The sequence below is a fragment of the Papio anubis genome, chromosome 5 (assembly GCF_008728515.1).
Source record: "Papio anubis isolate 15944 chromosome 5, Panubis1.0, whole genome shotgun sequence".
Classification (NCBI taxonomy): domain Eukaryota; kingdom Metazoa; phylum Chordata; class Mammalia; order Primates; family Cercopithecidae; genus Papio; species Papio anubis.
Window position 1 is genome coordinate 87,369,368 of NC_044980.1, and position 22,303 is coordinate 87,391,670.

General features: G+C 35.6%; 1 protein-coding gene across 5 annotated transcripts in view; it reads right to left on the reverse strand.

The window, feature by feature from the left end:
* The window catches only part of SLF1 (SMC5-SMC6 complex localization factor 1), a 76,629-nt gene that overhangs the window by 13,102 nt on the left and 41,224 nt on the right, over window positions 1-22,303 (reverse strand). For 4 of the 5 annotated variants that reach the window (XM_021940180.2, XM_021940179.2, XM_017960280.3 and 1 more), the window contains 6 exons: window positions 20,895-20,948; window positions 19,343-19,501; window positions 17,246-17,409; window positions 13,082-13,210; window positions 12,355-12,520; window positions 4,452-4,599 (listed from right to left, as the gene is read on the reverse strand). In XM_021940180.2, coding sequence (XP_021795872.2) covers window positions 4,452-4,599; window positions 12,355-12,520; window positions 13,082-13,210; window positions 17,246-17,409; window positions 19,343-19,501; window positions 20,895-20,948 — 820 coding nt within the window. The remainder of the gene's footprint in view (window positions 1-4,451; window positions 4,600-12,354; window positions 12,521-13,081; window positions 13,211-17,245; window positions 17,410-19,342; window positions 19,502-20,894; window positions 20,949-22,303) is intronic. The other variant, XM_021940178.2, reaches the window with a different exon arrangement.

Below are 22,303 nucleotides of genomic sequence, written 5' to 3' on the forward strand. Positions count from 1 at the left end.
CCAGGTTACAAAGTCAAGGGAAATAAAAAAAAAAAAAACAGATGAACAGGAGAACACAAGAAAATTAGCCCGTGGACTGTAAGAACTTTAAGAGAAGGGTCATACTTGTAGCCCTTACAGTATATAGGTCATTAATCTGTACAGAGTAAACATTTAGTATTTGACAGATGAATGAATGAACGGTTAGCAGATATCAATAACTCATAATAGAGAGCCAAGCCAGGACCATCTTTTTAAATCACGTTAATGAGATCAAGCTACTCCCTTGTTTCAATAGCTTCTAACTCCTTAACAAGGCTTACAAATCCCTACACAAACTCCCTTAACCCTTCTTTGGCCTTATTTTGGCCTCTCTTCCCATCAGCCAGGCACCGGAAGGTCTCAAACAGGCCTTCTTTCCTATTCAGAGTTTTGGTAAATGTTACCTTCTGACTAAAAACACTCTGTACTGTCAAACTTCTACTTATTCTTCACGTTCTGCATTCCATGGTCATACAGTATAAAAATAAGTTCACCAATCTCAACACCTAGTTTCTCCTGTTCAGAGCACTTATTTTAAACGACATATTTATATTAACTTTACAGTTTATCTCTCTTAAAGTTAAAAAAGAAAAAAAACCCACAAGGACCATGTTTTGTTTCCCTCTTCCACTGTATAGAAAAGCGTTTAGCTCAATGCCTGGTAGAATGCCAATAAAATTTTGCTGAATAAACGAAGAGAACAGAAACATTTTGGCTGAGAATTAGTAATGACACATAAACATTTATATTTTGAGGTCTGAAGCATGGAAAGAAATTAAGAGATAAAGCAAAAGTGAATAAAGGTTTGGAAAAAGTATTTATCAGGAAATAATGATGTAATCTGAGAAACGGAGGTTTTATTAAAGTTCTACAAAGATATGAAAAAAAAACTATAGTAAATTTTGATGACATCTTCTTTCCCACTGAAACAATTGGAGGAGAAATATGTTTAAGTCAGGATGGGCAAACTGTGGTGTGCTGCCTGTTTTTACAAATAAAGTTTTACTGGAACACAGTCATGCTGTCTATGTATTGTGTATGGTTGCTTTCTTACTAAAAACTGCAAAGTTGAGTGGCCTGAAGAGACTGTAAGGCCTAAAAAGCCAGTAATATTTACTCTCTGGTACTTAACATTGAACAGTTTGTTAATCCGTAGTTTAAGCCACTACATAAGGAATTTCAAGTAGGCATAAAAAAGAAATTTCAGATAACTTGACCTTAAAATATAGAAAAGAAAATTTCTGTCCAAAGTGTTCAGAAATAACAAAGAGTAGCATCTATATGCAACTGATGAATATGAGATCTGATGGAAAAAATTTTATTTATCTTCTAAAATATCTGTTGCCTTAATTCTTGACAAAACAATTATAAACTAAAAATTACACTAAACTGAAATGAATTTGATAGATGTGAATCTGAGTAGTGTCACAGTATGAATTTTGTACTTCTGAGCTAGTAAAAATCAGAACATCCAGTTTACCGTAATTGAGAAAGATGGATCGATATTTTCAACTGGAAGTTACATAACAGTGAAATTATAACATCTTTACTAATGACTTGGGAAAAGCAAAAGATAGTAACTGAGTAGAAGAATAATGCAAAATAAATGATTTTTTTTTAAAAAAAGAAAGGAATATCAGCAGAGAAAAGAAATGAGGGAAAAAAAGAGGTGGCAGACAATGAATTTTAAAGTTCTTCATCAAAATATGAACAAAACGAACATTATTACAACACCCCAGAATTTTGATTGTGTGTGTGACTAACATGAGCTTAAACTCAACCTTAGTGTTACTAATTCTGTCAACGGATTATTTTGCTCCCAAATATCTATTAATACATTTGATCACTAACATTCAAAACTTTAGATGAGATTTAAATTGTCACTAATGAAAAGTATTTTTTAAGCCTTTTTCTTTACCTTTCTCCAAGTGTACACATGTACACACACACACAGTTGGTTGCTTAGGCTTCAAATTTGGTTATAGCTAGGCAATTTAAAAGTTTTAAACATTATTTTTTGTTGTTGTTGAGAAGAGTCTTACTCTGTCCCTCAGGGTGGAGGCTACTGGTTTATGATAAAATGTTCACTTGATTTCTGTCTCTTGACAAAGGTTAAACATCAACCTGCACTAACAGAAAAGAAAAAAACTAGACAGAAAATAGAAAAATACTAATTTGAATGATTTTTAGAAATATATGTTTAAAACTTTTGGCTGGGCGCAGTGGTTCATACCTGTAATCCCAGCACCTGGGAAGTCGAGGTGGGCAGATCACCTGAGGTCTGCAGTTTGAGATCAGCCTGGCAAACATGGTGAAACCCCCATCTCTACTAAAAATACAAAAAGTTAGTCAGGTGTGGTGGTACACACCTGTAATCCCAGCTACTTGGGAGGCTGAGGCACAAGAATCACTTGAACCAGGGAGGCAGAGACTGCAGTGAGCCAAGATCATGCCACTGCACTCCAGCTTGGGGGACAGAGTAAGACTATGTCTCAAAAAAAAGAAAAAAGAAATAATGTTTAAAACTTTTAAATTGCTTACCTATAACTGAATTTGAAGCCTAAGCAACCAACTGCGTGTGTGCGCATGTGCACGCGCACACGTGTACATTTTGAGAAAGGTAAAGAAAAAGGCTTAAAAATACTTTTCAATAGTGACAATTTAAATCTCATCTAAAGTTTTGAATGTTAGTGATCAAATATATTAATAGATCTTCGGGAGCAAAATAATCTGTTGACAGGATCATAACAGTAATACTAAGGTTCAGTTTAAGTTCATGTTACTCACAGAATCAAAGTTCTGGGTTTTACACTTGTCACGTAAAAACTGAAAATAACATTGGATAACAATGTCCTGCTTTAAAGTGAAGGGAAACTCAGAATATTAGTGAAGAAAGCACTGAAGCAAACGTATAACAGGTAATAGAATCCTTTTAATACAAGGCTTATTATATTTCATGCATTTGGCTAAACTATAAGATAAATTATAATTCCTTAAGGGCAATTACTATGTATTGGAAACAAGACATATAACTATACTGATAATCTCTAAAGCCACTGCTAATCCTCTACTAGGTCTCCAAACTCAAATTTCATTAAGGAATGAAAACAGGAAATTCCATTAGTCAAATGCTTAGTTCCCATTCTAGAAAATAATGCCAGAATTCTGTTTTTTGAAAAGGATAAAAACCACTAAACTACCTAGTAGGAATGGTGGGAAAGAAATGTAAGAGAGGGTGCTGTAGGAAGACTGAATGTTAGCTAAGAAATGTTAAAGTCATGCAACAAAGGACAGCTAGTCCACAAAGGGAACTGTAATCACCCCCTCAGCTCAATGAAAAAGAAAGAAAAAAAGATTTATCTAAAATGCTTCAGATAAAAATCTTCTTTGGTAATATAAAAGGGAACTCTCTCTGCAGAGGCATCATCGAATAAATCCTGAACCCAGTTATAACCTGGATTCCTATTCTGAAGTCTCTCTTCAAAGTATTAAAGTGATTGACAGCATACTGAAGAATGTTTTCTTTATATAAAATCAAGATACACTGAAACACATGTGTAGTAGAGTACTTATTTGGCAGTTTAAAATATCAAGTATATAAAAGTATATAAAAGTCATCTTTTACAGCTAAGAATCACAAAAAACTTACTTGGTTTAAAATGTATTCATTTCAGGAATTAAGGATTACAGAAATAAAGAAATAAAGAAAAAAAAAAGGGAAGGATAGACAAAGACTCTTCCTAAACTGCCTATGGAGTTTGGGAATCTACATAAGGTCTTTACGGAAGCCTCCTTCAGTCTAGAGGCCCAAACAATTGGGTAGAACTTTTCAACTTGTGAAATGAGTTCTGCCATCATTTTCTTAAATAACACTCCCTTCCCCCTTTATTTTAGGGGAGACATTAAAGTAGGTAATGGGGAAAAGGAAGAGTGAAAAAAATTATCCATATAAATTACTTCTGTTTGCTTCACCCATGTTCATTAGAGAACATGGTCTCAAACTCCTGGGCTCAAGAGATCCTCCCACCTCGGCTTCCCAAAGTAGGCTGGGATTATAGGCGTGAGCCACTGCACCAAGCAAAATAATTATATTTGAATAATAAATATATGTGGGGGGAAGTCTCCTGTAATGTTTAGAGGAAAATAAGAATGCAAAATTACATATACAGTATGAATTCAACTATACAAAAATGCTTAGAAATACCAGAAAGACATTAAAAAGTTAACAACAGTTACCTGTGTAGGAACAATAAGGGTACTTTAAGTCTTTCTCTTTATATTGTCTGTTTGTATCTATCTGTGCATGTATCCATAACAATTTCAAGGAAAGCTTCAAATGAGCATATGTTAAAGCTTACAGACTGCTTAAAAGAAAATCAAAACTGATTTCCAGAATGGGTCTGAAAAAAACAGAACATAGATAAACTTACCATCACACGAAAGAGAAATATAACTTCCTAAGTCATCAGACATGTGTCGCATCACATTTCTACCCATCTTAAGACCAAGGAAAATCCAATAATCTATTGCTGCTCCAAGAATTCCAGTCAATAAGTAAGCTAGTTCATGTTTGAAGACCTGACATTAAGACACAAAAAAATTACCAATATATATTACAATATTGAATTTCTATTAGTATTTATTTTGAATATGTTTTGAGGGGTAAAACATAGTTATTTAAAAATACAGGGTATGTAATGATAAAAGGTATTCTTAAGAACTCTAGCTAACTAATTCTCTCCCCTCCATCTTTCTCTCCACATGACAAGAGTTAATAAAGCAAATTTTCCAAGGACCTACAACTTAACAGTTCAGAATAAACTTTAATTTCATCCAACCTATCAAGTTTGTCAGGCAATAATTCCATTAAAATAATGAGAAAATACCTGGTTTTTGTAGATTTTTATAAATAGGAGAGATATGACTATAAAAGAAGATAGATTTATCTACCCCCACTGTTTATATATAGAATTATTCTTTACATTTCTCTATATGACATTTTCCAGAAAGACCTGAGAAACCCCATGAATAAAAGCTCTAGTAAACAAGATTATTCATTTGCTATAATATACTGATTCAAATTTTTATTTATATATCAAATACTAATTACCCAACTTAGAGATGTAGAAATCAGTTTTAAAAGTATATCATTGGCTGGGTGCGGTGGCTCACGCCTGTAATCCTAGCACTTTAGGAGGCCAAGGTGGGCGGATCATGAGGTCAGGAGATCGAGACCATCCTGGCTAACACGGTGAAAGCTGTCTCTACTAAAAATACAAAAAGTTAGCCGGGCATGGCGGCGGGCGCCTGTAGTCCCAGCTACTCAGGAGGCTGAGGCAGGAGAATGGTGTGAACCCCGGAGGCGGAGCTTGCAGTGAGAGGAGATTGCGCCATTGCACTCCAGCCTGGGCGACAGAGTGACACTCCGTTTCAAAAAAAAAAAAAAAAGTATATCATTTTATATGATTACTTTCATAATAAATATCATTAAATTCTTATAAGAAATGTAACAAGGCATACAAGCCTTCTAAGTGTGCTTTACCCTAGTGTTTGAAAGTATTTTTCTAATCTCTAAAATTCAGTAGAAACTATGAAGATGAAGAAGTGTGAAAATAAAATTTTAAAAACACCACTGATTGAAATACAAACGCTTTTTCAAAGCATTAAAATCAGCTGAAATTCTTATGTTCTTGTTATTTGTTGTCTAGGCATGTTGGGTATGTAGAAAAAAAATCACTAATAGTTGGGTAAAAGGCATATGACGTTTTAATAAATGCTACAGTAACAGATTATAACTATGTTCTTCCATCTAATTTCTTTCTCATTAATCCCATATTAGGCATATATTATGCTTAAATAACATAAGTATAACATAATATATAACATAACTTACTGTTCATGTGTAATAGTTAAGATTACAGTATAAAAGGATCTAAGAACCTGATCTATAACGAATAGATCTAACATTACTAATAAGCTAATCTATTATCACAATATTTATTAAAACCTTTTCACATGCCTTTTACCCAACTGCTTAGTGATTTTTTCGCATATCCAACAAGCCTAGATGACAAATAACAGGAACATAAGAATTTCAGCTGGTTTAATGTTTTGAAAAAGTGTTTATATTTAAATCAAAGGTGTTTTTAAAATATTATTTTCACACTTTGTCTTCACAGTTTACATGGAATTTTATAGATTAGAATAGTAAGTTTTTATATAAAAGGCACTTCCAAATCAGGTTCTTGGATCCTTCTATACTATAATCTAAACTAACACACTCATAAATAGTACATTATGTTATTATGTTATATATTACAGAATCATGTGTATTTCAGTGTATTAGTTATATATTACACACCAAACTAGCATATATTATGCCTAATATGGGATTAGTGAGAAAGAAATCCCCAGCACTCTGAACCCTGAGTGACTACTGGATTTGTTTCTCCTGCCCTCAGCAAACAAATTTCTTATATGTATATTCAATATTTCATTGGGATATCATTCCATATCTACTAGCTCTAGCTAGCAGATACATGATTTCAAAACCAAAGTTCAATTTTTGGTTTATTGTGCAAACATAAGCAAATGGTCCAGCAGCACACACAACCAGCTTATGGAAGGAAAACACATAGTCAGGACCAGTAGCATGTGTGCAGGTCCTCTGTTGTCCTATCACATCAGGGGCAGCATACTGCATTCGTGTAGGGCTAGACATTAGAATCTAGGAGAGAGACCCTCAAGTGTGGAGCTGAGGAGATTTTTAAAAGCTGCATGATTAAGAAAGCGGTGCTCTTCTTCTGACATGATCAGGGGCCAAGACAGCCAGCCAGATTCTAGCAGGTGAGGCTTCACAGGTGGCTGTCAATCCCACCCAGTCTCCTGCCTTGATAAGAGAGCTGAGTATAAGCCTTGCAGTTGTGGCTATATGGCATGGGAAACTAGCAGCAGCTCTGGTCACATAAGTAGCACCAACACGTCCCCTGGTGTGATTGGCAGGACTAGGGTCTACTGCTAGTCTCCAGAAAACACTGCAGGAAATCAACTCCATTCTTTGTAAAGCCAGTATCTTGCTTGCTGAGCAAGTTAGTTAATCCTTACTTCTCACTGTTATCAAGAGAATATAAAACAGAACAGTGAAAATATATATTTAAACTACTAAATTGATTATGTCCATATGCACATATGCATCCACAAAATGTTCCTTCCAATATAACATGTATCTGAGTATCAGCAATGACAGTACTCAGGAAAGAAGCAAGAGGTTGGTAAATTTTGATTTCTGAAAGTATTCTCCATCTCAAGGGTACAGTAAATCAAGATCACTTTAGACCACCCAGGCTCTAAGACCCTGGGCAGGAAAGAAGAATGTTAGCCCACAGAGTGAAGCCTTACATAAAAACACAATCCAGCTTTCTATCAATCAAAAACAACACTAAACAAACAAACAATAAAAATTAACCAGTTGGGACTTTCCCTCTTTCCTTATATAAGTATGTCGTACATACAGTTAAAATCACAATAGAATATTAATATATTGCTTAATATTAAACTTACCTTGATATTAATGTTATTAGAGAGAGGGAAGAGGTCTTGCAGTGATTTCGAGGAATAATTATAGCTTTTTTACTATGATAAAAAAGACCCTGCCAAAGTTTTTCTTGTTTTCATGTCATTAGCTAAACATGCACACTACTACACAGCCATAATAGCAAGTTTTTATATGAAAAGACACTTTCAAGTCAAGTTCTTAGATCCTTTCATACCATAATCTTAACTATCACACTCATAACAATAATAGGGCCAAGACAGTGTGCTATGGATTATACTCACTGCCACTTTAACAATACATCAACAATGCTATTCCTTCCAGTATAGTGGACATATAAGCTTTAGAAATAGATTACTAAGAAAATAGTAAATAAATCATCAAAAGAAAGCAGTTTTCTTGGAATACTGAAATATTTGTTAAAGCTGACAGACGAGAACATGAATACCCTAAGAATTAACAAAGAAATAAAAGGTAGACAAGATTTTGCATATATGATATATATCTACCTTAGAATTCCTTTCTAATATGTTAAACTCTATAACCAGACATTCTGTCAATACGGTTCTGTATCATCTGCCAGTAGAGGTAACTTCTAGTTTATAAAATTGGCAATCTTCCAAAACTTGACTAATCTGTAATGTAGAACAAACTAGCATCTTGGCCTTCTGACTCCCAGATTAGGGATTTCCATGATATCCCACTGTAATACGTGACAAACTACTCTTCTGGAAAGACGGAAACATAAAGCACACACTGTGCCTCTTCCTGTTTTAAACGCTGGCATTTGAAACATGAGAAAGTGTGGTGCGGTGGAGACTTGGCCTCTAGTCAAGGCTTTGCTCTAACAAGCTGTGACACCTTGAATAAGTTATTCAAACTCTTTATCAACTTTCTTATCTATTAATGTAAACTAGCTTACATTTCTACCTATATTGTAGAATTATCAATAGCACTTAAAAACATCTCAAAGAAAAGTGGGACTAGTAAAAATTGTACCTCCTCCATAACCTTGACACAGCCCACCTCTACTCTTTGCCAAGGAAAGCCCAACGCTTTCTCAGATTAATGACAATGAAATTCACTGCCATTGTGTCACTCTGCAATACTTGCTGATTGACATTATGACAAAACAATATTAGCATAAACTGAGGACTTCTGTTTAGCTAATGACTTAAATTGAATACTTCAACTCAGCAAATCAAGAAACAAATGCTTTACAGTACAGAAAATGATGTCTGTGAACATGCATGGAATTCTTGAAACTGCAAACTGCCAAAAAGATTTAATTAAGTATAAGAATGAATTCTAGCAGAAAGGTAATACAATTTTTAAAAAGCAGTTTTATATCAATTTAAGCTATTCAAATGTTAAATATTAATTTGCAAAATTTAAAACCAGTTCTCATATTACAATGCTACAATTTATTGCAGACTGCTTCACAAATATGTTGCTTTTATTTATAAGTTTGAACAAAAATCTTGAAGTTAAATATGTATAAATCTGTTACTGTTTACATCAGAGCTTAAGTAATTTTTTATCTGTGATAGTCCTTTGAAGACTTAGTAAAATTGTGAAAACATCAGTTTTTTAATTGTTCTCAATTATAAATGAGCAATTTCATTTATGTAATCAAATGAATGAAAAAAAAGAAATGTTCTATAATGAAGACATTTTCTATCCTTAATGATTGCATTGTATAAAAAGTAAATAAAAAGACAGATGGTAATTTATAAAGACGCTATCAGCTTTAGCTTAAAAGTGCTATACTCAATTGGCAATGAGGTGTAAACAGTAGTCCTATTTCAGCTGAGTATTTTCAACTTCTGTAATTTGCAAAATCATACTTCCTTTTAAATCAGATACATGCATGAGACAGTGCCTACTCACCTGTTTATTGTTAAATAGGATTACTTGATCAAAAGAAATCTAGCTACACTCATGAGCAATCTTCCCATTTTAATGCTGATTTAGAAAAAAAAAATTAGTACCTCAAAAAGAACTTCTATTTTCCTGTCTCAGACAACTGAAAAGAATTTTTTAAAAAATCAGCAAGAACTTCTATTTCTAATGAAGGCCTAGGTAATTCAGATGAACCTTTTTTTTTTAGAGACAAGGTCTCACTCTGTTACCCAGGCTGGAATGCAGTGGCGCAATCATAGTTCACTGCAGCCTCCAACTCCTGGGCTCAAGCAATCCTCCCACGGCAGCCTCTCAAGTAGTTAAAACTAACACATGTGCACACCACCACACCTGTGTTTTTTTTTTTTGGTAGAGATGGGGGTCTCACTATGTTGCTCAGACTGGTCTTGAGCTCCTGGCCTCAAGCAATCCTTCCACTTCAGTTTATCAAAGTGCTGGGATTACAGGCGGGAACCACTGCACCTGGCCTCAGTTGAACCCACTTAGAGAAGAACACGAAAACTAAAAATGTTAAATGAAATATGCAAAACATTTCAGAAAAAAAAGACAATAAATTATGAGGAATTGCTACGCCAAGATCTAGTGAGGTACCCATGTGAGCCACTCAAAGATACCTGACTTTGCCCTGAGGACTTTCACTGATTTTAAGGAAGAATCTAGAATAAGAACTGTGGTTTCTGGAGCACAGGGGAAAAAAAGATTTAAAAAAAAAAGAAAAGTCACGGCCAAAACCTCATCGGTCATAGGATGAAAAAGTGAAGGGCTTCATCCTCATGGTAAGAATGAATCAGAAGCAAAACTAAATGTATATGGAGCACTTTACTTCATTTGAACCATCTAGAGTCCCCTAAACACAGACATTGGATTAGAATAGTCCTTAACTAGTGGTACACCGAGGCACTTGGCAGAAGTTCAACAGAAATTCTTTCTGAGGGAAGATATTCTGTTGTTTATCACATATTGTTTCTATAAATAACTTTTCAAATGCAATTTAAAAGCATATAGTGAATAACAAGCTTGCAAGAGAAAATAAAAAAGCACAAGAGAAGGGAACAGCAAAAAACAACAACAGAAACAGACCTATAAAGACTTCAGATATGGAATAATCAAGCATAGCTAATAAATGTCATTGCCATGTTAAAGACAAAAGAAAACCTTGAAACCCATAAAAACAAGTCATAGCGGTTTGGAACAGTTAAAAAGTCTATTACCTGGAAAAAATACACAAAATTTAAATGAAATGGTCATGTTTAATAATATATTGGACACAGCTAAAGAAAGAACTAATGAACTAAAAACTGGATGAAAATACTATCCAGAATGCGGCAAGTATAGAAAAAAATGTATCTATATGGGAGTGGGGGAGGGAGGCAGAGAGAGAAGGAGAGGGGAAATGGTAGAGGGAGAGAGAGAGGGAGAGGGAGAGAGAAAGAAAGGGAGAGGGAGATATAAGGTGAAAAACAGAGAATATGAAGAAAAGGTATAATGTAAGTTTAACGGTAATTTAAAAAGTAGAGAAGAGAAAATGGATCTGAGGAAGTATTTGACTAGAAACTACATAAGCAGTTTCGTTAAGACAGAATAGACTTCATGGTAGTTTGATAACTGAGCTATCCACCCTAACTACTATGCTTACGATCCCTGAAAAAGATATTACCTAACTAGCAGTTATAGGATCATAACCAGTAGTCATGATATATCAGTTATGAATAAGGTGACATTAGCATATATAAAGTAGAAACTTAAATAGATCAGCAAATCAACAAAGTCGACTCAGAAAGATTGATTAAAACAATTATTAAGTTTGATCCAACCCAACAGAAAAAATACATTCTGGTTCCTAGTCTTATATGGAGCCAAAAAGAGAACTTCAGTAAATTTCAGAAAGCAGAAATTGCATAAGGTGCATTCTTTAACTATAATTCACTATTAGAAACTAACCAAAAAAAAACACAGCCAAACAAACAAAACCCATCTATTTAGAAATCTTAAAACACCTTTTAAAAATATCTCTTGGATCAAAGAGGGAAATCAAAATTAACAATAGAAAATACTTTGAAAAAAACAGAGCACTCTAGGGTAAAGTATCAAACTATGAAATGAATGTCAAGTTGTACTCAATAGGTAATTTATATTAAGTGTATGTACTAGAAATGAAGACTAAAAATAAAAAAAGATTCAAGAAGATAGAAGAGAAAGTAAAAAAAAAAAAAATTAAAAGAGCAGAAATGAATAACACAAAAAAGTAGACAATATATTTCCAAAGGGAGATCATTCTGAAAAGGAAAAAGGTGACTAATATTTATTATGCAACCAAAATGTGCCACAGTTGTGTTGCTATACACTGTTATCCATGAGATGGATAATACACTAAATGAATCACTATATGTTAAATTTCTAATGACAGGCAAAATCGACTTATAAAGAAATATTTCAGAAAATAACTCAACATCAAAAAAGGTAGTTTTAAAATAATACTAATAATACTAATACATATTAGTATTTATTAGTACTCCCCCAAAATTGTATGGATTGACTCATTTATTTTTAAATCTTAAGTTCTTCAGGAATCAAATTGTACAAAAGTAAAAAATCTAGAAAGGTTAGTAACTAGAGATTTCTTAGCAGTAACTATCAAATAACTCACTAGCTACTACATGCAAACATGAGATGATGAAGGAACCAGTCTCCAAGGGCCTTTTACCTTAAGACTAGATAAGTTAAATAGAAAACAATGATATATTTGGGTACATTTTAATTGTTTTCAAGTGATCCAAAGAAAAAAGGGGAGAGGAAAAGGTAAATAATTCAAAGTGCTTTTTCCATAGACTATTCATCTATAAATTAATCCTACTTACATCATTAGACTTGCATTTTTCCTTGTGAGAATATATAGTCCATTCCAAAAGCATATTTACTGGTTTGGTCAAAAGCCCAGAGGTTTCACTTCCTGACCAAAAAATTTCAAGAAGCATTGCCTTTCCTGTTATTTTCAGATTCTGAGAATCTGACCAGTCATACAACCTAATTAAAATATAAACAAAAAGTGTACCTTTAAGCCAATTTGATCACGACAATTACTTGACATCTCTGTCAAAAAAAAATGCTAGCAATTTTTGAACATAGATCATAAAATATAAAGATTATAACAATTATAATAAAGGACAAAATATAAAAAATGGCCTCAGTTCAATAAGTCATTGACAATGTATATATACACAGTAATCTATCTGCAAGTTTTAGAGCAGGAGTAAAACTTATCATTGTAGGCTCAGTGTTTAAAATTGGTGTAGTTTTCTACTTAGCATTCAATTACTAAAGAATTTTTTTTAAATCCTAAAAAATGAAAACACTTTTATATCCATCCAAATTAACAGTGGAAGTGAACTGAGGAAATTTTTTTAAACGGGCATATAAACCTTCACTCCCACTGAGAGTATCTGAAAATATGTTTTAAAAACAAATCTACTTTAAAATATAAAACAAGGTGACTTTTTAGAAAAATATTTTTAATAATTGTAAAAAAAATGGTGCATAAAAACAACAGAAATTTAGAAAAGTGTTATTTTTGCAATTAAAACTTACTTTTGACTCAGATATTGTACTTCACTTTCAATTAAATTAAAGAAAAATTTGAGCAGCGTCAGGTGGAGCACCTTGGAGCCAATATTTTCTGAAATTTGATGACAAAAGCTTTCATTGAAAAGGCAAGACCTGAAAAACATGAACCCAACAATCAATAACATACAAGCAATTCCGTAAGTAATCTGTGAACAAAATATTTCTCCTTCTAGAATATTGCTGGAATACTAGCCAGAATCCTTCTCTTTCTTACCCAAGATTACTTTCTTTTTCATTAGTTAGTAAACGAAGATTATTTAGGGCTACTTTTTTTAGAGTTTTTAAAATTCATTATTTTGTTTTCTTCCTGTCTTCTAGAGCAGTCCTCTCCAACGGAACTTTCTGTGATGATGTATATGTTCTACTAGACACTTGAAATATGGTTTGTATACCCAAGGACCCAAATTTTTAATTACTTAGTCTGAATAAAATTTAAATATAAATAGATATGGCTAGTGGCTAGTGGGTCAGACAGCACACTTCTATAATATATTTTTAAAGAGAACAGAAGATTACTCAGAACTTTTAAGATTTATGAAGTAGTGTCTAGGTAACAATATTTATTACAATCTCCCACCTTTCTTATTGATTATATCAACAATGCACCGGTAACTTTCTACCTCTGTCTCCACTTTCCCTGTCTTCTTTTTTAATACAACATTCTCAGGAGAGTCCTTAGTAGCTTTAAATTTAACAATTTATTTAATATTCAACCTGTCTATAAGATCCTTCATGCCCATATAGTTAATCAGTCTTTCTGAAAACTGTCAGATAGAGAACTTATGTTTCTCTATGTATTATGGAATATTTCAAATATATACAAAAGTAGAGAGACCAGTATCCCTTAGCTCATTTATATTCCTACCACTTCGCCAAGCACCTCCCCAGCACCCAATTATTTTGAAATGAAATCTGGATATTTTTGTTTAAAAGTCTATTTTTAAGCTGCCCAAAATCTATTGCCTGTAGCATCAATAAATTCATCCATTTATTAAGCACTTATATTCCAGGCATTATATTAGATATTAAGGATGGAGATATTTAAGACTGAACATCTTCTGTAAGAGGAAAGTTTAAAGAAAGAAAAACAAGACTGAGCAACTATCCTTAATAAAGTCACAGGACTGATGTGAGCGACAAACTTAAAAGAAAGGGCAAGAGTAAGAAAGTGGCAGCAGAGTTGCATTTTAAGGGAAAACTATGGCTGAGCATGGTAGCCCATTTCTGTAATCCCAGCACTTTGGGAGGCCAAAGTAGGAGGACTGCTTGAGCCCAGGAATTTGAAACCAGCCTGGGCAACACAGGGAGACTTCACCTCTACAAAAAATTTAAAAATTAGTCAGGTAGGTCTGGTGCAGTAGCTCATGCCTGTAATCTCAGCACTTTGGGAAGCGGAGGCGGGTGGATCACCTGAGGTCAGGAGTTCAAGACCAGCCTGACCAACATGGTGAAACCCCATCTCTATTAAATACAAAAAAAAAAAGAAAGTAGCAAGGCGTGGTGGTGTATGCCTGTAATCCCAGCTACTTGGGAGGCTGAGGCAGGAGAATAGTTTGATCCCAGGAGGCGGAGGTTGCAGTGAGCCAAGATTGCGCCACTGCACTCCAGCCTGGGCAACAGAGCGAAACTTCTCAAAAAACAAACAAGCAAACTACAACCAAAACAACAACAAAAATATTAGTCAGGTATGGTGGGGGCCATCTGCAGTCCCAGGTACTCAGGAGGCTGAGGCAGGAGGATGGCCTGAACCCAGGAGTTCAAGACTGAAGTGAGCTATGATCCTGCCACTGCACTCTGTTCTTGGTGACAGTGAGATTCAAAAACGAAAAGGAAAGGAAAGAAGAGAAAAGAAAAGGGAAAAAGGAAAGGAACAAAAGTGAAGAGAAGAGAAAAAGAAGAGAGAGGAGAGGGGAGGAGAGGAGTAGGGGCAGGGGAGAAGGGGGCAAGGCAGAGGGGAGGGGAGGGGAGGAAAGAGGAGAGGTGACAGGGGAGGGGAGGGAAGAGGAGAGGGGACGGGGGAGGGGAGGGAAGAGGAGAGGGGATGGGGGAGGGGAGGGAAGAGGAGAGGGGATGGGGGAGGAGAAGGGAGAGGAGAGAGAGGAGACAGGAGAGAGGGCAGAGGAGAGAAGAGAAGCAAAGTGAAGCAGTCAGGCATGGTGGCTCATGCCTTTCATCCTGGCACTTTGGGAGGCTGAGGTGGGCAGAAAGCTTGAGCTCAAGTGTTGGAGACCAGCCTGGGAAACATGGTAAGACCTCATTTCTACAAAAAATACAAAACCAGCCAGGCATGGGAGCACATGCCTATAGTCTCAGTTATTCAGGAGGCTGAGGCTGGGAGTTTCAGGCTGCAGTGAGTCGCGATTATGCCATTGCACTCCGGTCTGGACAACAGAGTGTCTTAAAAAAAAAAAAAAAAAAAAAAAAAAACTAGGAAATTTGGAAAACATAAGAGCAAAAGACAGGATACGGAGAATGATTGGACACACTCAGTAAAGTGGTGAAGATAAGAACTGAGACATATATAAGGGCTAACTCATGAAGGGTCTTACGTATTTCGCTAAGAAATTTGAACCATCTTCTATAGGTAGTTCAATGTATGTGAGTCAATGAAGGACTTTAACATGGGAAATGACAAGATCACTTTGGAAAGAGCATACTGTGGGAGTACTTTGCAAGAAAAAAGGAAAAAAGTAGACCCAAGATCAATAAAGCAGCTACTGCAATAGTTTACATAAGAAGCAATGGGAACTTTAAAATAAAGACAATTGACAGTGAAGAAAGGAATAGATTTGGAAATTATAAAGGATGTCAGCCACATAAACTCTATTTTCTCACATCATATACCTATGCTGGGCTCATACTGTTGGGCTTGTACTTTTGTGCTGGTATTGTGTTTACATCTCAGTCACTTTTAAAGTGCAGGAACTGTTATTTAAATCATCTTTTTAATCCCTAAAATGTAGTACAGTGTCTGGCTCTCCATAAGTACTCAAGAATTTGTTAAAAGAATGAATAAATACATGCGGGTTAACTGATTAGCTCACTATAAATATATCACAACCAAGATGGTATGTGAATCTTTATGATCTCAAAGAGCTAACCAGAGGTCTAGCCTTTGCATGGCTGGTCAGGTGTCCTTTCTCTACTATGAACCTCCTGAAACTGGACATTTAGATTAAGAAAAAAAAGATCTTCCCGGTCAGGCATGGTGGTCTACTCCTGTAATCCCGGCACTCTGGGAGGCCAAGTCAGGCAGATCACTTGAGGCCAGCAATTAGAGACCAGTCTGACCAACATGGTAAAAGCCCATCTCTACTAAAAATAAAAAAAACACAAAAATTAGCTGGACGTGGTGGCACATGCCTGTAATTCCAGCTACTTGGAAGGCTAAGGCATAAGAATTGCCTGAGCCTGGGAGGCAGAGGTTACAGTGAGCCAAGATCAGGCCACTGCACTCCAGTCTGGGCGACAGAGCAAGACTCTTGTCTCAGAAAAAGATAAGATCTTCCCAGAAGAATAAGGGCTATCAAATACAGTTATTTGAATAGCAAGGGGAAAACATTTTCTGTTAGGGAGAAAGAAGGTGAAACAGAATTTCTGGAGACAATAACATCTGAAAGACAGAGGAAGGTCTAGGCAGTGACAGCATGTGCAGAAGCATGAAAGAGATGACATTTTTAGGAAATATTAAGTTCTGTTTTAAAATTCAAATTTCTAGCTGAAAAAGAAATAACTGAAGCACTAAAATAGATACTATAGTTACAAATGTCTATACTTTTGGTGACAAAAACTGATGATATGCATATTCCATAAATTAATTTTCTTCATTTAAAAAACAATATGCAAATTTATATTTTGTTAAAAATAATAATGATTTGGCTTTCTAGTGAGTCCATTTCATGCATTCACTTTTTATTTTTTTAGTAAACAGACTGAAAAACATGACCAATACAGACTTGCCTTTTCATAAGTTTTGCAATAAATACAATACATATTTGTATTTGCAAAATACACTACACACACTTTTCCAAAAGTAGAAAGATACTTCTTTCATCAGTATCTTAAAAAAATACTTAGCATAACAATTATTCAATGAAATGTAGCATCGTCAAATGTGAAATTCCTTACCTGATAAGGACTTCTACTAAAGACCATGCTCCTTTCATACAAGTTGGACACTGAAACAACTCTAAATAATATCTTGACATGGCTGGAGACTTCCAAGGAGGATGCAGGTGAAGAAGAGCTGACAATATATGAAAGTATCGACCAGAAAATGTATCTATGTTATCCTATTATTTAAAAATAAACAAACAAATAAAACACTATAGCTAAAAGTAGTTTCACTTGCTAATTCAGTCTAAAACCAAAACAGTAACTCTGGCCTAACTTTCTTTTTTGAGAAGGAGTCTGGCTCTGTCACCCAGGCTGGAGTGCAGTAGCACAATCTTGGATAACCGCAACCTCCGCCTCCCAGGTTCAAGCAATTCTCCTGCCTCTGTCTCCAGAGTAGCTGGGACTACAGGTGCCCACCACCATGCCGGGCTAATTTTTGTATTTTTAGTAGAGATGGGGTTTCACTATGTTGGCCAGTCTAGTCTCGAACTCCTGACCTTGTGATCTGCCCGCCGCAGTCTCCCAAAGTGCTGGGATTACAGGTGTAAGCCACCATGCCTGGCCTAACCCTGGCCTAAGTTTCTTGCCAAATATATGTGTTTAGACAAATGAAAGCAGATAGAAGCATGATGTTTAGCTAATTAAATAAAGCAACCAAGAGGTACACTCTATGTATAGCTGATACCTGAATAACAGGTTTTAACTGCGCGGGTCTACTTACACATGAATTTTTTCCAATAAATGTAGCCTACCCTTCACATCCATAGGTTCCACATCTGCAACTAAATACAGTATTCCGTATTTGGGAGGCTTTGGCCTCTCAAAGTGCTGGGATTACAGGCACGAGCCACAGTGCCCGGCCTAGTAAGAAGTTTTAATTTCCTCACCTGTAAAATAAAGACAATTCCTGCCCTTGCTGCTAAATGAGATTATGCAGCTCAAAGAGGATGATATGTATGAATGCATCTTATTAGTTATTGTATGAATTATTTTCTATTGCCTTCAGTAGTGAAGGAAAAATTTTTCCCCAGTAGTAAGGGAAAATTTTACAATTACCTCTAAAAGAAAACCTTTAAAAATATAGTATTCACAGGATGTAAAACCTTCGTATGTGGAGGGCTGACTTTTCCTATAAGTGCAGGCTCTGAAGAACCAACTGCAGGACTTACGCGCAGATTTCAGTATCCACAAAGGTCCTGAAACCAATATCCTGTGATAGCACGGGATGACTCTATCTATACACTGGGTAATCCCTTCTATTAACACTACCTTAGATGAAATATTCATTTTCCTTTTCACAATTATAATGAGATTTAAGAGGTCTCAAATGTTACCTGAAAGGAACTAAAGGTAAGAAACTATTCATGCAACATGCTTACTTATCACCAACATAACATGCCTGAAAAAACTGATGCCTGTTATGTTATCAAATTAGCACCTTGGTGAAGGGCATGATTAGAAAGCTATCTTTGAATATTTGCTTCTATTGGTTTACACTGTTTGAATATGTTCCCAGCATGGGCAACACAGCAAGACTCCATCTCTACAAAAAATTTAAAAATTAGTCAAGCACGGTGGCACGCGCCTATAGTGCCAGCTACCTGGGAGACTGAAGCAGAGGGACTACTTGAGCCTAGGACGTTGAGGCCACAGTGAGCCATGATCACACCACTGCAGTCCAGCCTGGGCGACAGAGAGGGACCTTGTCTCTTTTTCTTTTTAAACAAAGAGTATGTTCATTATGTATACTATAAATAAAAATTACAATCGTCAATGTACTAATGGAGTAATTTACCAAATGTAATTCTAGATCACTGTAATCTGAGTTTTATATTTGATACTTTACTGCCGTGAGAAAAATTAGATAACCTTTTTCCCCAAAACAAAATTATCTTAGAAATCCTGAGAAAATAATTAACTAAAGCACTAAGAGTAGTACCTAGTATATAGCTGGAAAACAGAAGAGTGGTAATAAATGGGTACTGCACTAGTAAAATGAAGAAAAAAAAACACTGAACAGAGAAACTGTAAACATACAAAAAATGAGAAAATGTTCACATTTTAACATTCTTTGAAAAAAAGATTATAAATCCTTAAGGCTGCTCTTACCTGTAGAACGTTCTCTAGAAGGGCATGAAGAATGCATACAGGAGGGATATAATGTGCCTGCAAAGTGGAAAGTTCCTCAATTGCTTCTTTAAAAAACTGTCCTTCTATGAGGCTTTCAATTAAATTTAATACACCTCTGGGAAATTCAGTATTTTTAACCTAAGAAAGGAAAGATTATATGATTCAGAGAAAAGAACGATAAAATTTTGCAATCAAATCTTGAATTAGTAAGAAGTTTATTTATTTATTTATTTGAGACGGAGTCTCACTCTGTTACCCAGGCTGGAATGCAGTGGTGCGATCTCGGTTTACTGCAACCTCCGCCTCCCAGGTTCAAGTGATTCTCCTGCCTCAGCCTCCTGAATAGCTGGGCCTACAGATGCGTGCCACCATGCCCAGCTAGTTTTTGTGTTCTTAGTAGAGACGGGGTTACACCATATTGACCAGGCTGGTCTCGAACTCCTGACCTCAGGTGATCCATTTGCCTCGGCCTCCCTAAGTGCTGGGATTACAGGCGTAAGCCACCGCGCCCGGCCTAGTAACAAATTTTAATTTCCTCATCTGTGAAATGAATATAATTCCTGGCCTTGCTGCTGGATGAGATTATGTAGTGCAAAGAGGATGATATGTATGAATGTGTTCTATTACTTGTTATATTAATTATTTTCTGTTGCCTTCAGTAGTAAGGGAAAATATTGCCTCTAAAATAAAACCTTTAATAGGAATTTGCAGAGTTTGGTTGATAAAAAAGAGAAAGAGCTACAACGACATAGTTCTTTAGTGAAAAATTATTTTTTGGTTTTCTTTTAAACTTAAAAATGAACCCTATTAAAATATCTTTTAAATGTTAAGATATCATCAAGCACAAGCAACATTTGCAAAAAGCGAAAACTGATTGGGAGAATCATAAAATCACTCTGAGGATGTGTATTTATATAACTCTAAGAGCTTCACAAAACACATTCCCGTTGGTCAAACTATTCTTAATAATAAAAGTAACTACTTTGAATAATTTGAGTCAAAAATACTCTAAAAGACTACATGGAATTAAAAAATCCAGTTTAGAAGAATAAATAAGGAAACAAGGGCCTCAAGCCCCATTCCCTCCCTAATTTAACAATGGACTGGATATATGTATTGTGGGTTTATTTTGTTCTGAAATGAAAGTATGTAAAATAAAGGTATCATGTTCTTTAAATAACAAAATAAATACACTTTTGTAAATATCATACCAAAAAATTTTAATCTAAAAGTAGTCATTATGAAAGTTATGAAACACGAGAACAGGAATGTATATTTCACCTGTCATAAGCACGAGGTGTGTTGCTAATATTTGTGATCATTTTTTACTATTATATGGAAAACTGTTTGGCGTTTTGACAGAATATTTTTATCATTTCTGATTAGAGAAACTGTATTTCTTTATTTGTGCATACAACACATTACTTCTAATTGTGCATACAACACATTACTTTTATTCAAAATAACTAACAGTAACAAAACACAAACTTCTTCTTTGCCGCCATCACCAATGCTGTTCCAAGTCCCTTACCTCTACATTGTACACTGGTTGTTTATCTATTCTAACGCAGTTGTATCTGACAGCCTACAAAAGAGCAACCATATAATTAATACAACATTTTAAGACTGAAAAATACATTTCAGCTTCCCCAAACCTTGGAAAAACGTATAAAACAGATCCAGGAACACATTAATAGCTATAATTAATACGATGCTCATATTTACTCAAACTAGCAACTTTTATTATTTTAGGGAACTCTCACAACTATGAACATTTCTCTATTTTCTCCTTCTAAATTACAATAATTAAGTCATATTCACTTTGAAGATCTGAAGAGGTTCATTGTCCTTAGTGTCGTAATTATTAGAAATATAAATGGGGAGAGCATTTTCTACAAGGGTACATAGGAGAAAAAAACGTCAGTTACGTTTGCTATACAACCATATGTCAAATCTTGTTTTAAAACACCTATAATTGCATATTTAAAAGATTATCCTGGAAAAATATCTGCAACAAATATAATAAAGAGATAATACCCTGAGGCTGGGCGCTGTGGCTCACAACCTGTAATCCCAGCACTTTGGAAGGCCAAGCTGGACAGATCACCTGAGGTCAGGAGTTTGAGACCAGCCCAGACAATATGGCAAAACCCCGTCTCTATTAAATATACAAAAATTAGCCAGGCGTGGTGCAGGCGCCTGTATTCCCAGCTACTCTCAGGAGGTTAAGGCAGGAGAATTGATTGAATATGGAAAGCGCAGGTTTCAGTGAGCTGAGATTGTGCCACTGCACTCCAGCTTGGGCAACAGAGCAAGAACCTGTCTCAAAAAAAAAAAAAAAAAAAAAAACCCTGGAAGAAGGGGGCTTCAAAAAGGCTGACTTAGAGGTGCTTGGCACTCAACTCTTCCACAAAGGACTAAAACAGTGAGCAGATAATCACATATCGAATAGGCCATCTAAGAGAGAACATTACAATTCAAAAGTGACAGGGAATCTCTGAGGCAAGCAAACACAGAGAAGCAAAGCAGCTGGCTCAAATGGAACTGGCTGGGAGTCTGGAGAAACTACCCACTACGAATGGGAAAAACAAAAGAGAGGTCTACACAGATTCACATTCCCACCATGAATTCCTGCAATCCTAGCCGCAGGAGAGCCCCTTAGTCCTCACAGGCCCAGAGACTAGTTTAGAAAGCTGCCTAGAGTCCACTCAATGGCATTATTCCAAAGACAGAGTACACGCTGAGTACTACATAATCTGCTGGCACCCAAGAGGCTGCAGCACGGTGCCATTTCAAGAGCCCAGACACTACCAGACTACATCCTGCTCTGGGGCCCAACAGTCCTTGGATATCCACAAGCCAGGAGCCCCACTGATATTCTTGTCCACCCAGAGGGCTGAAGTGTCATGATGCCAGCTGAAGTCAACAATGCAACTAGGT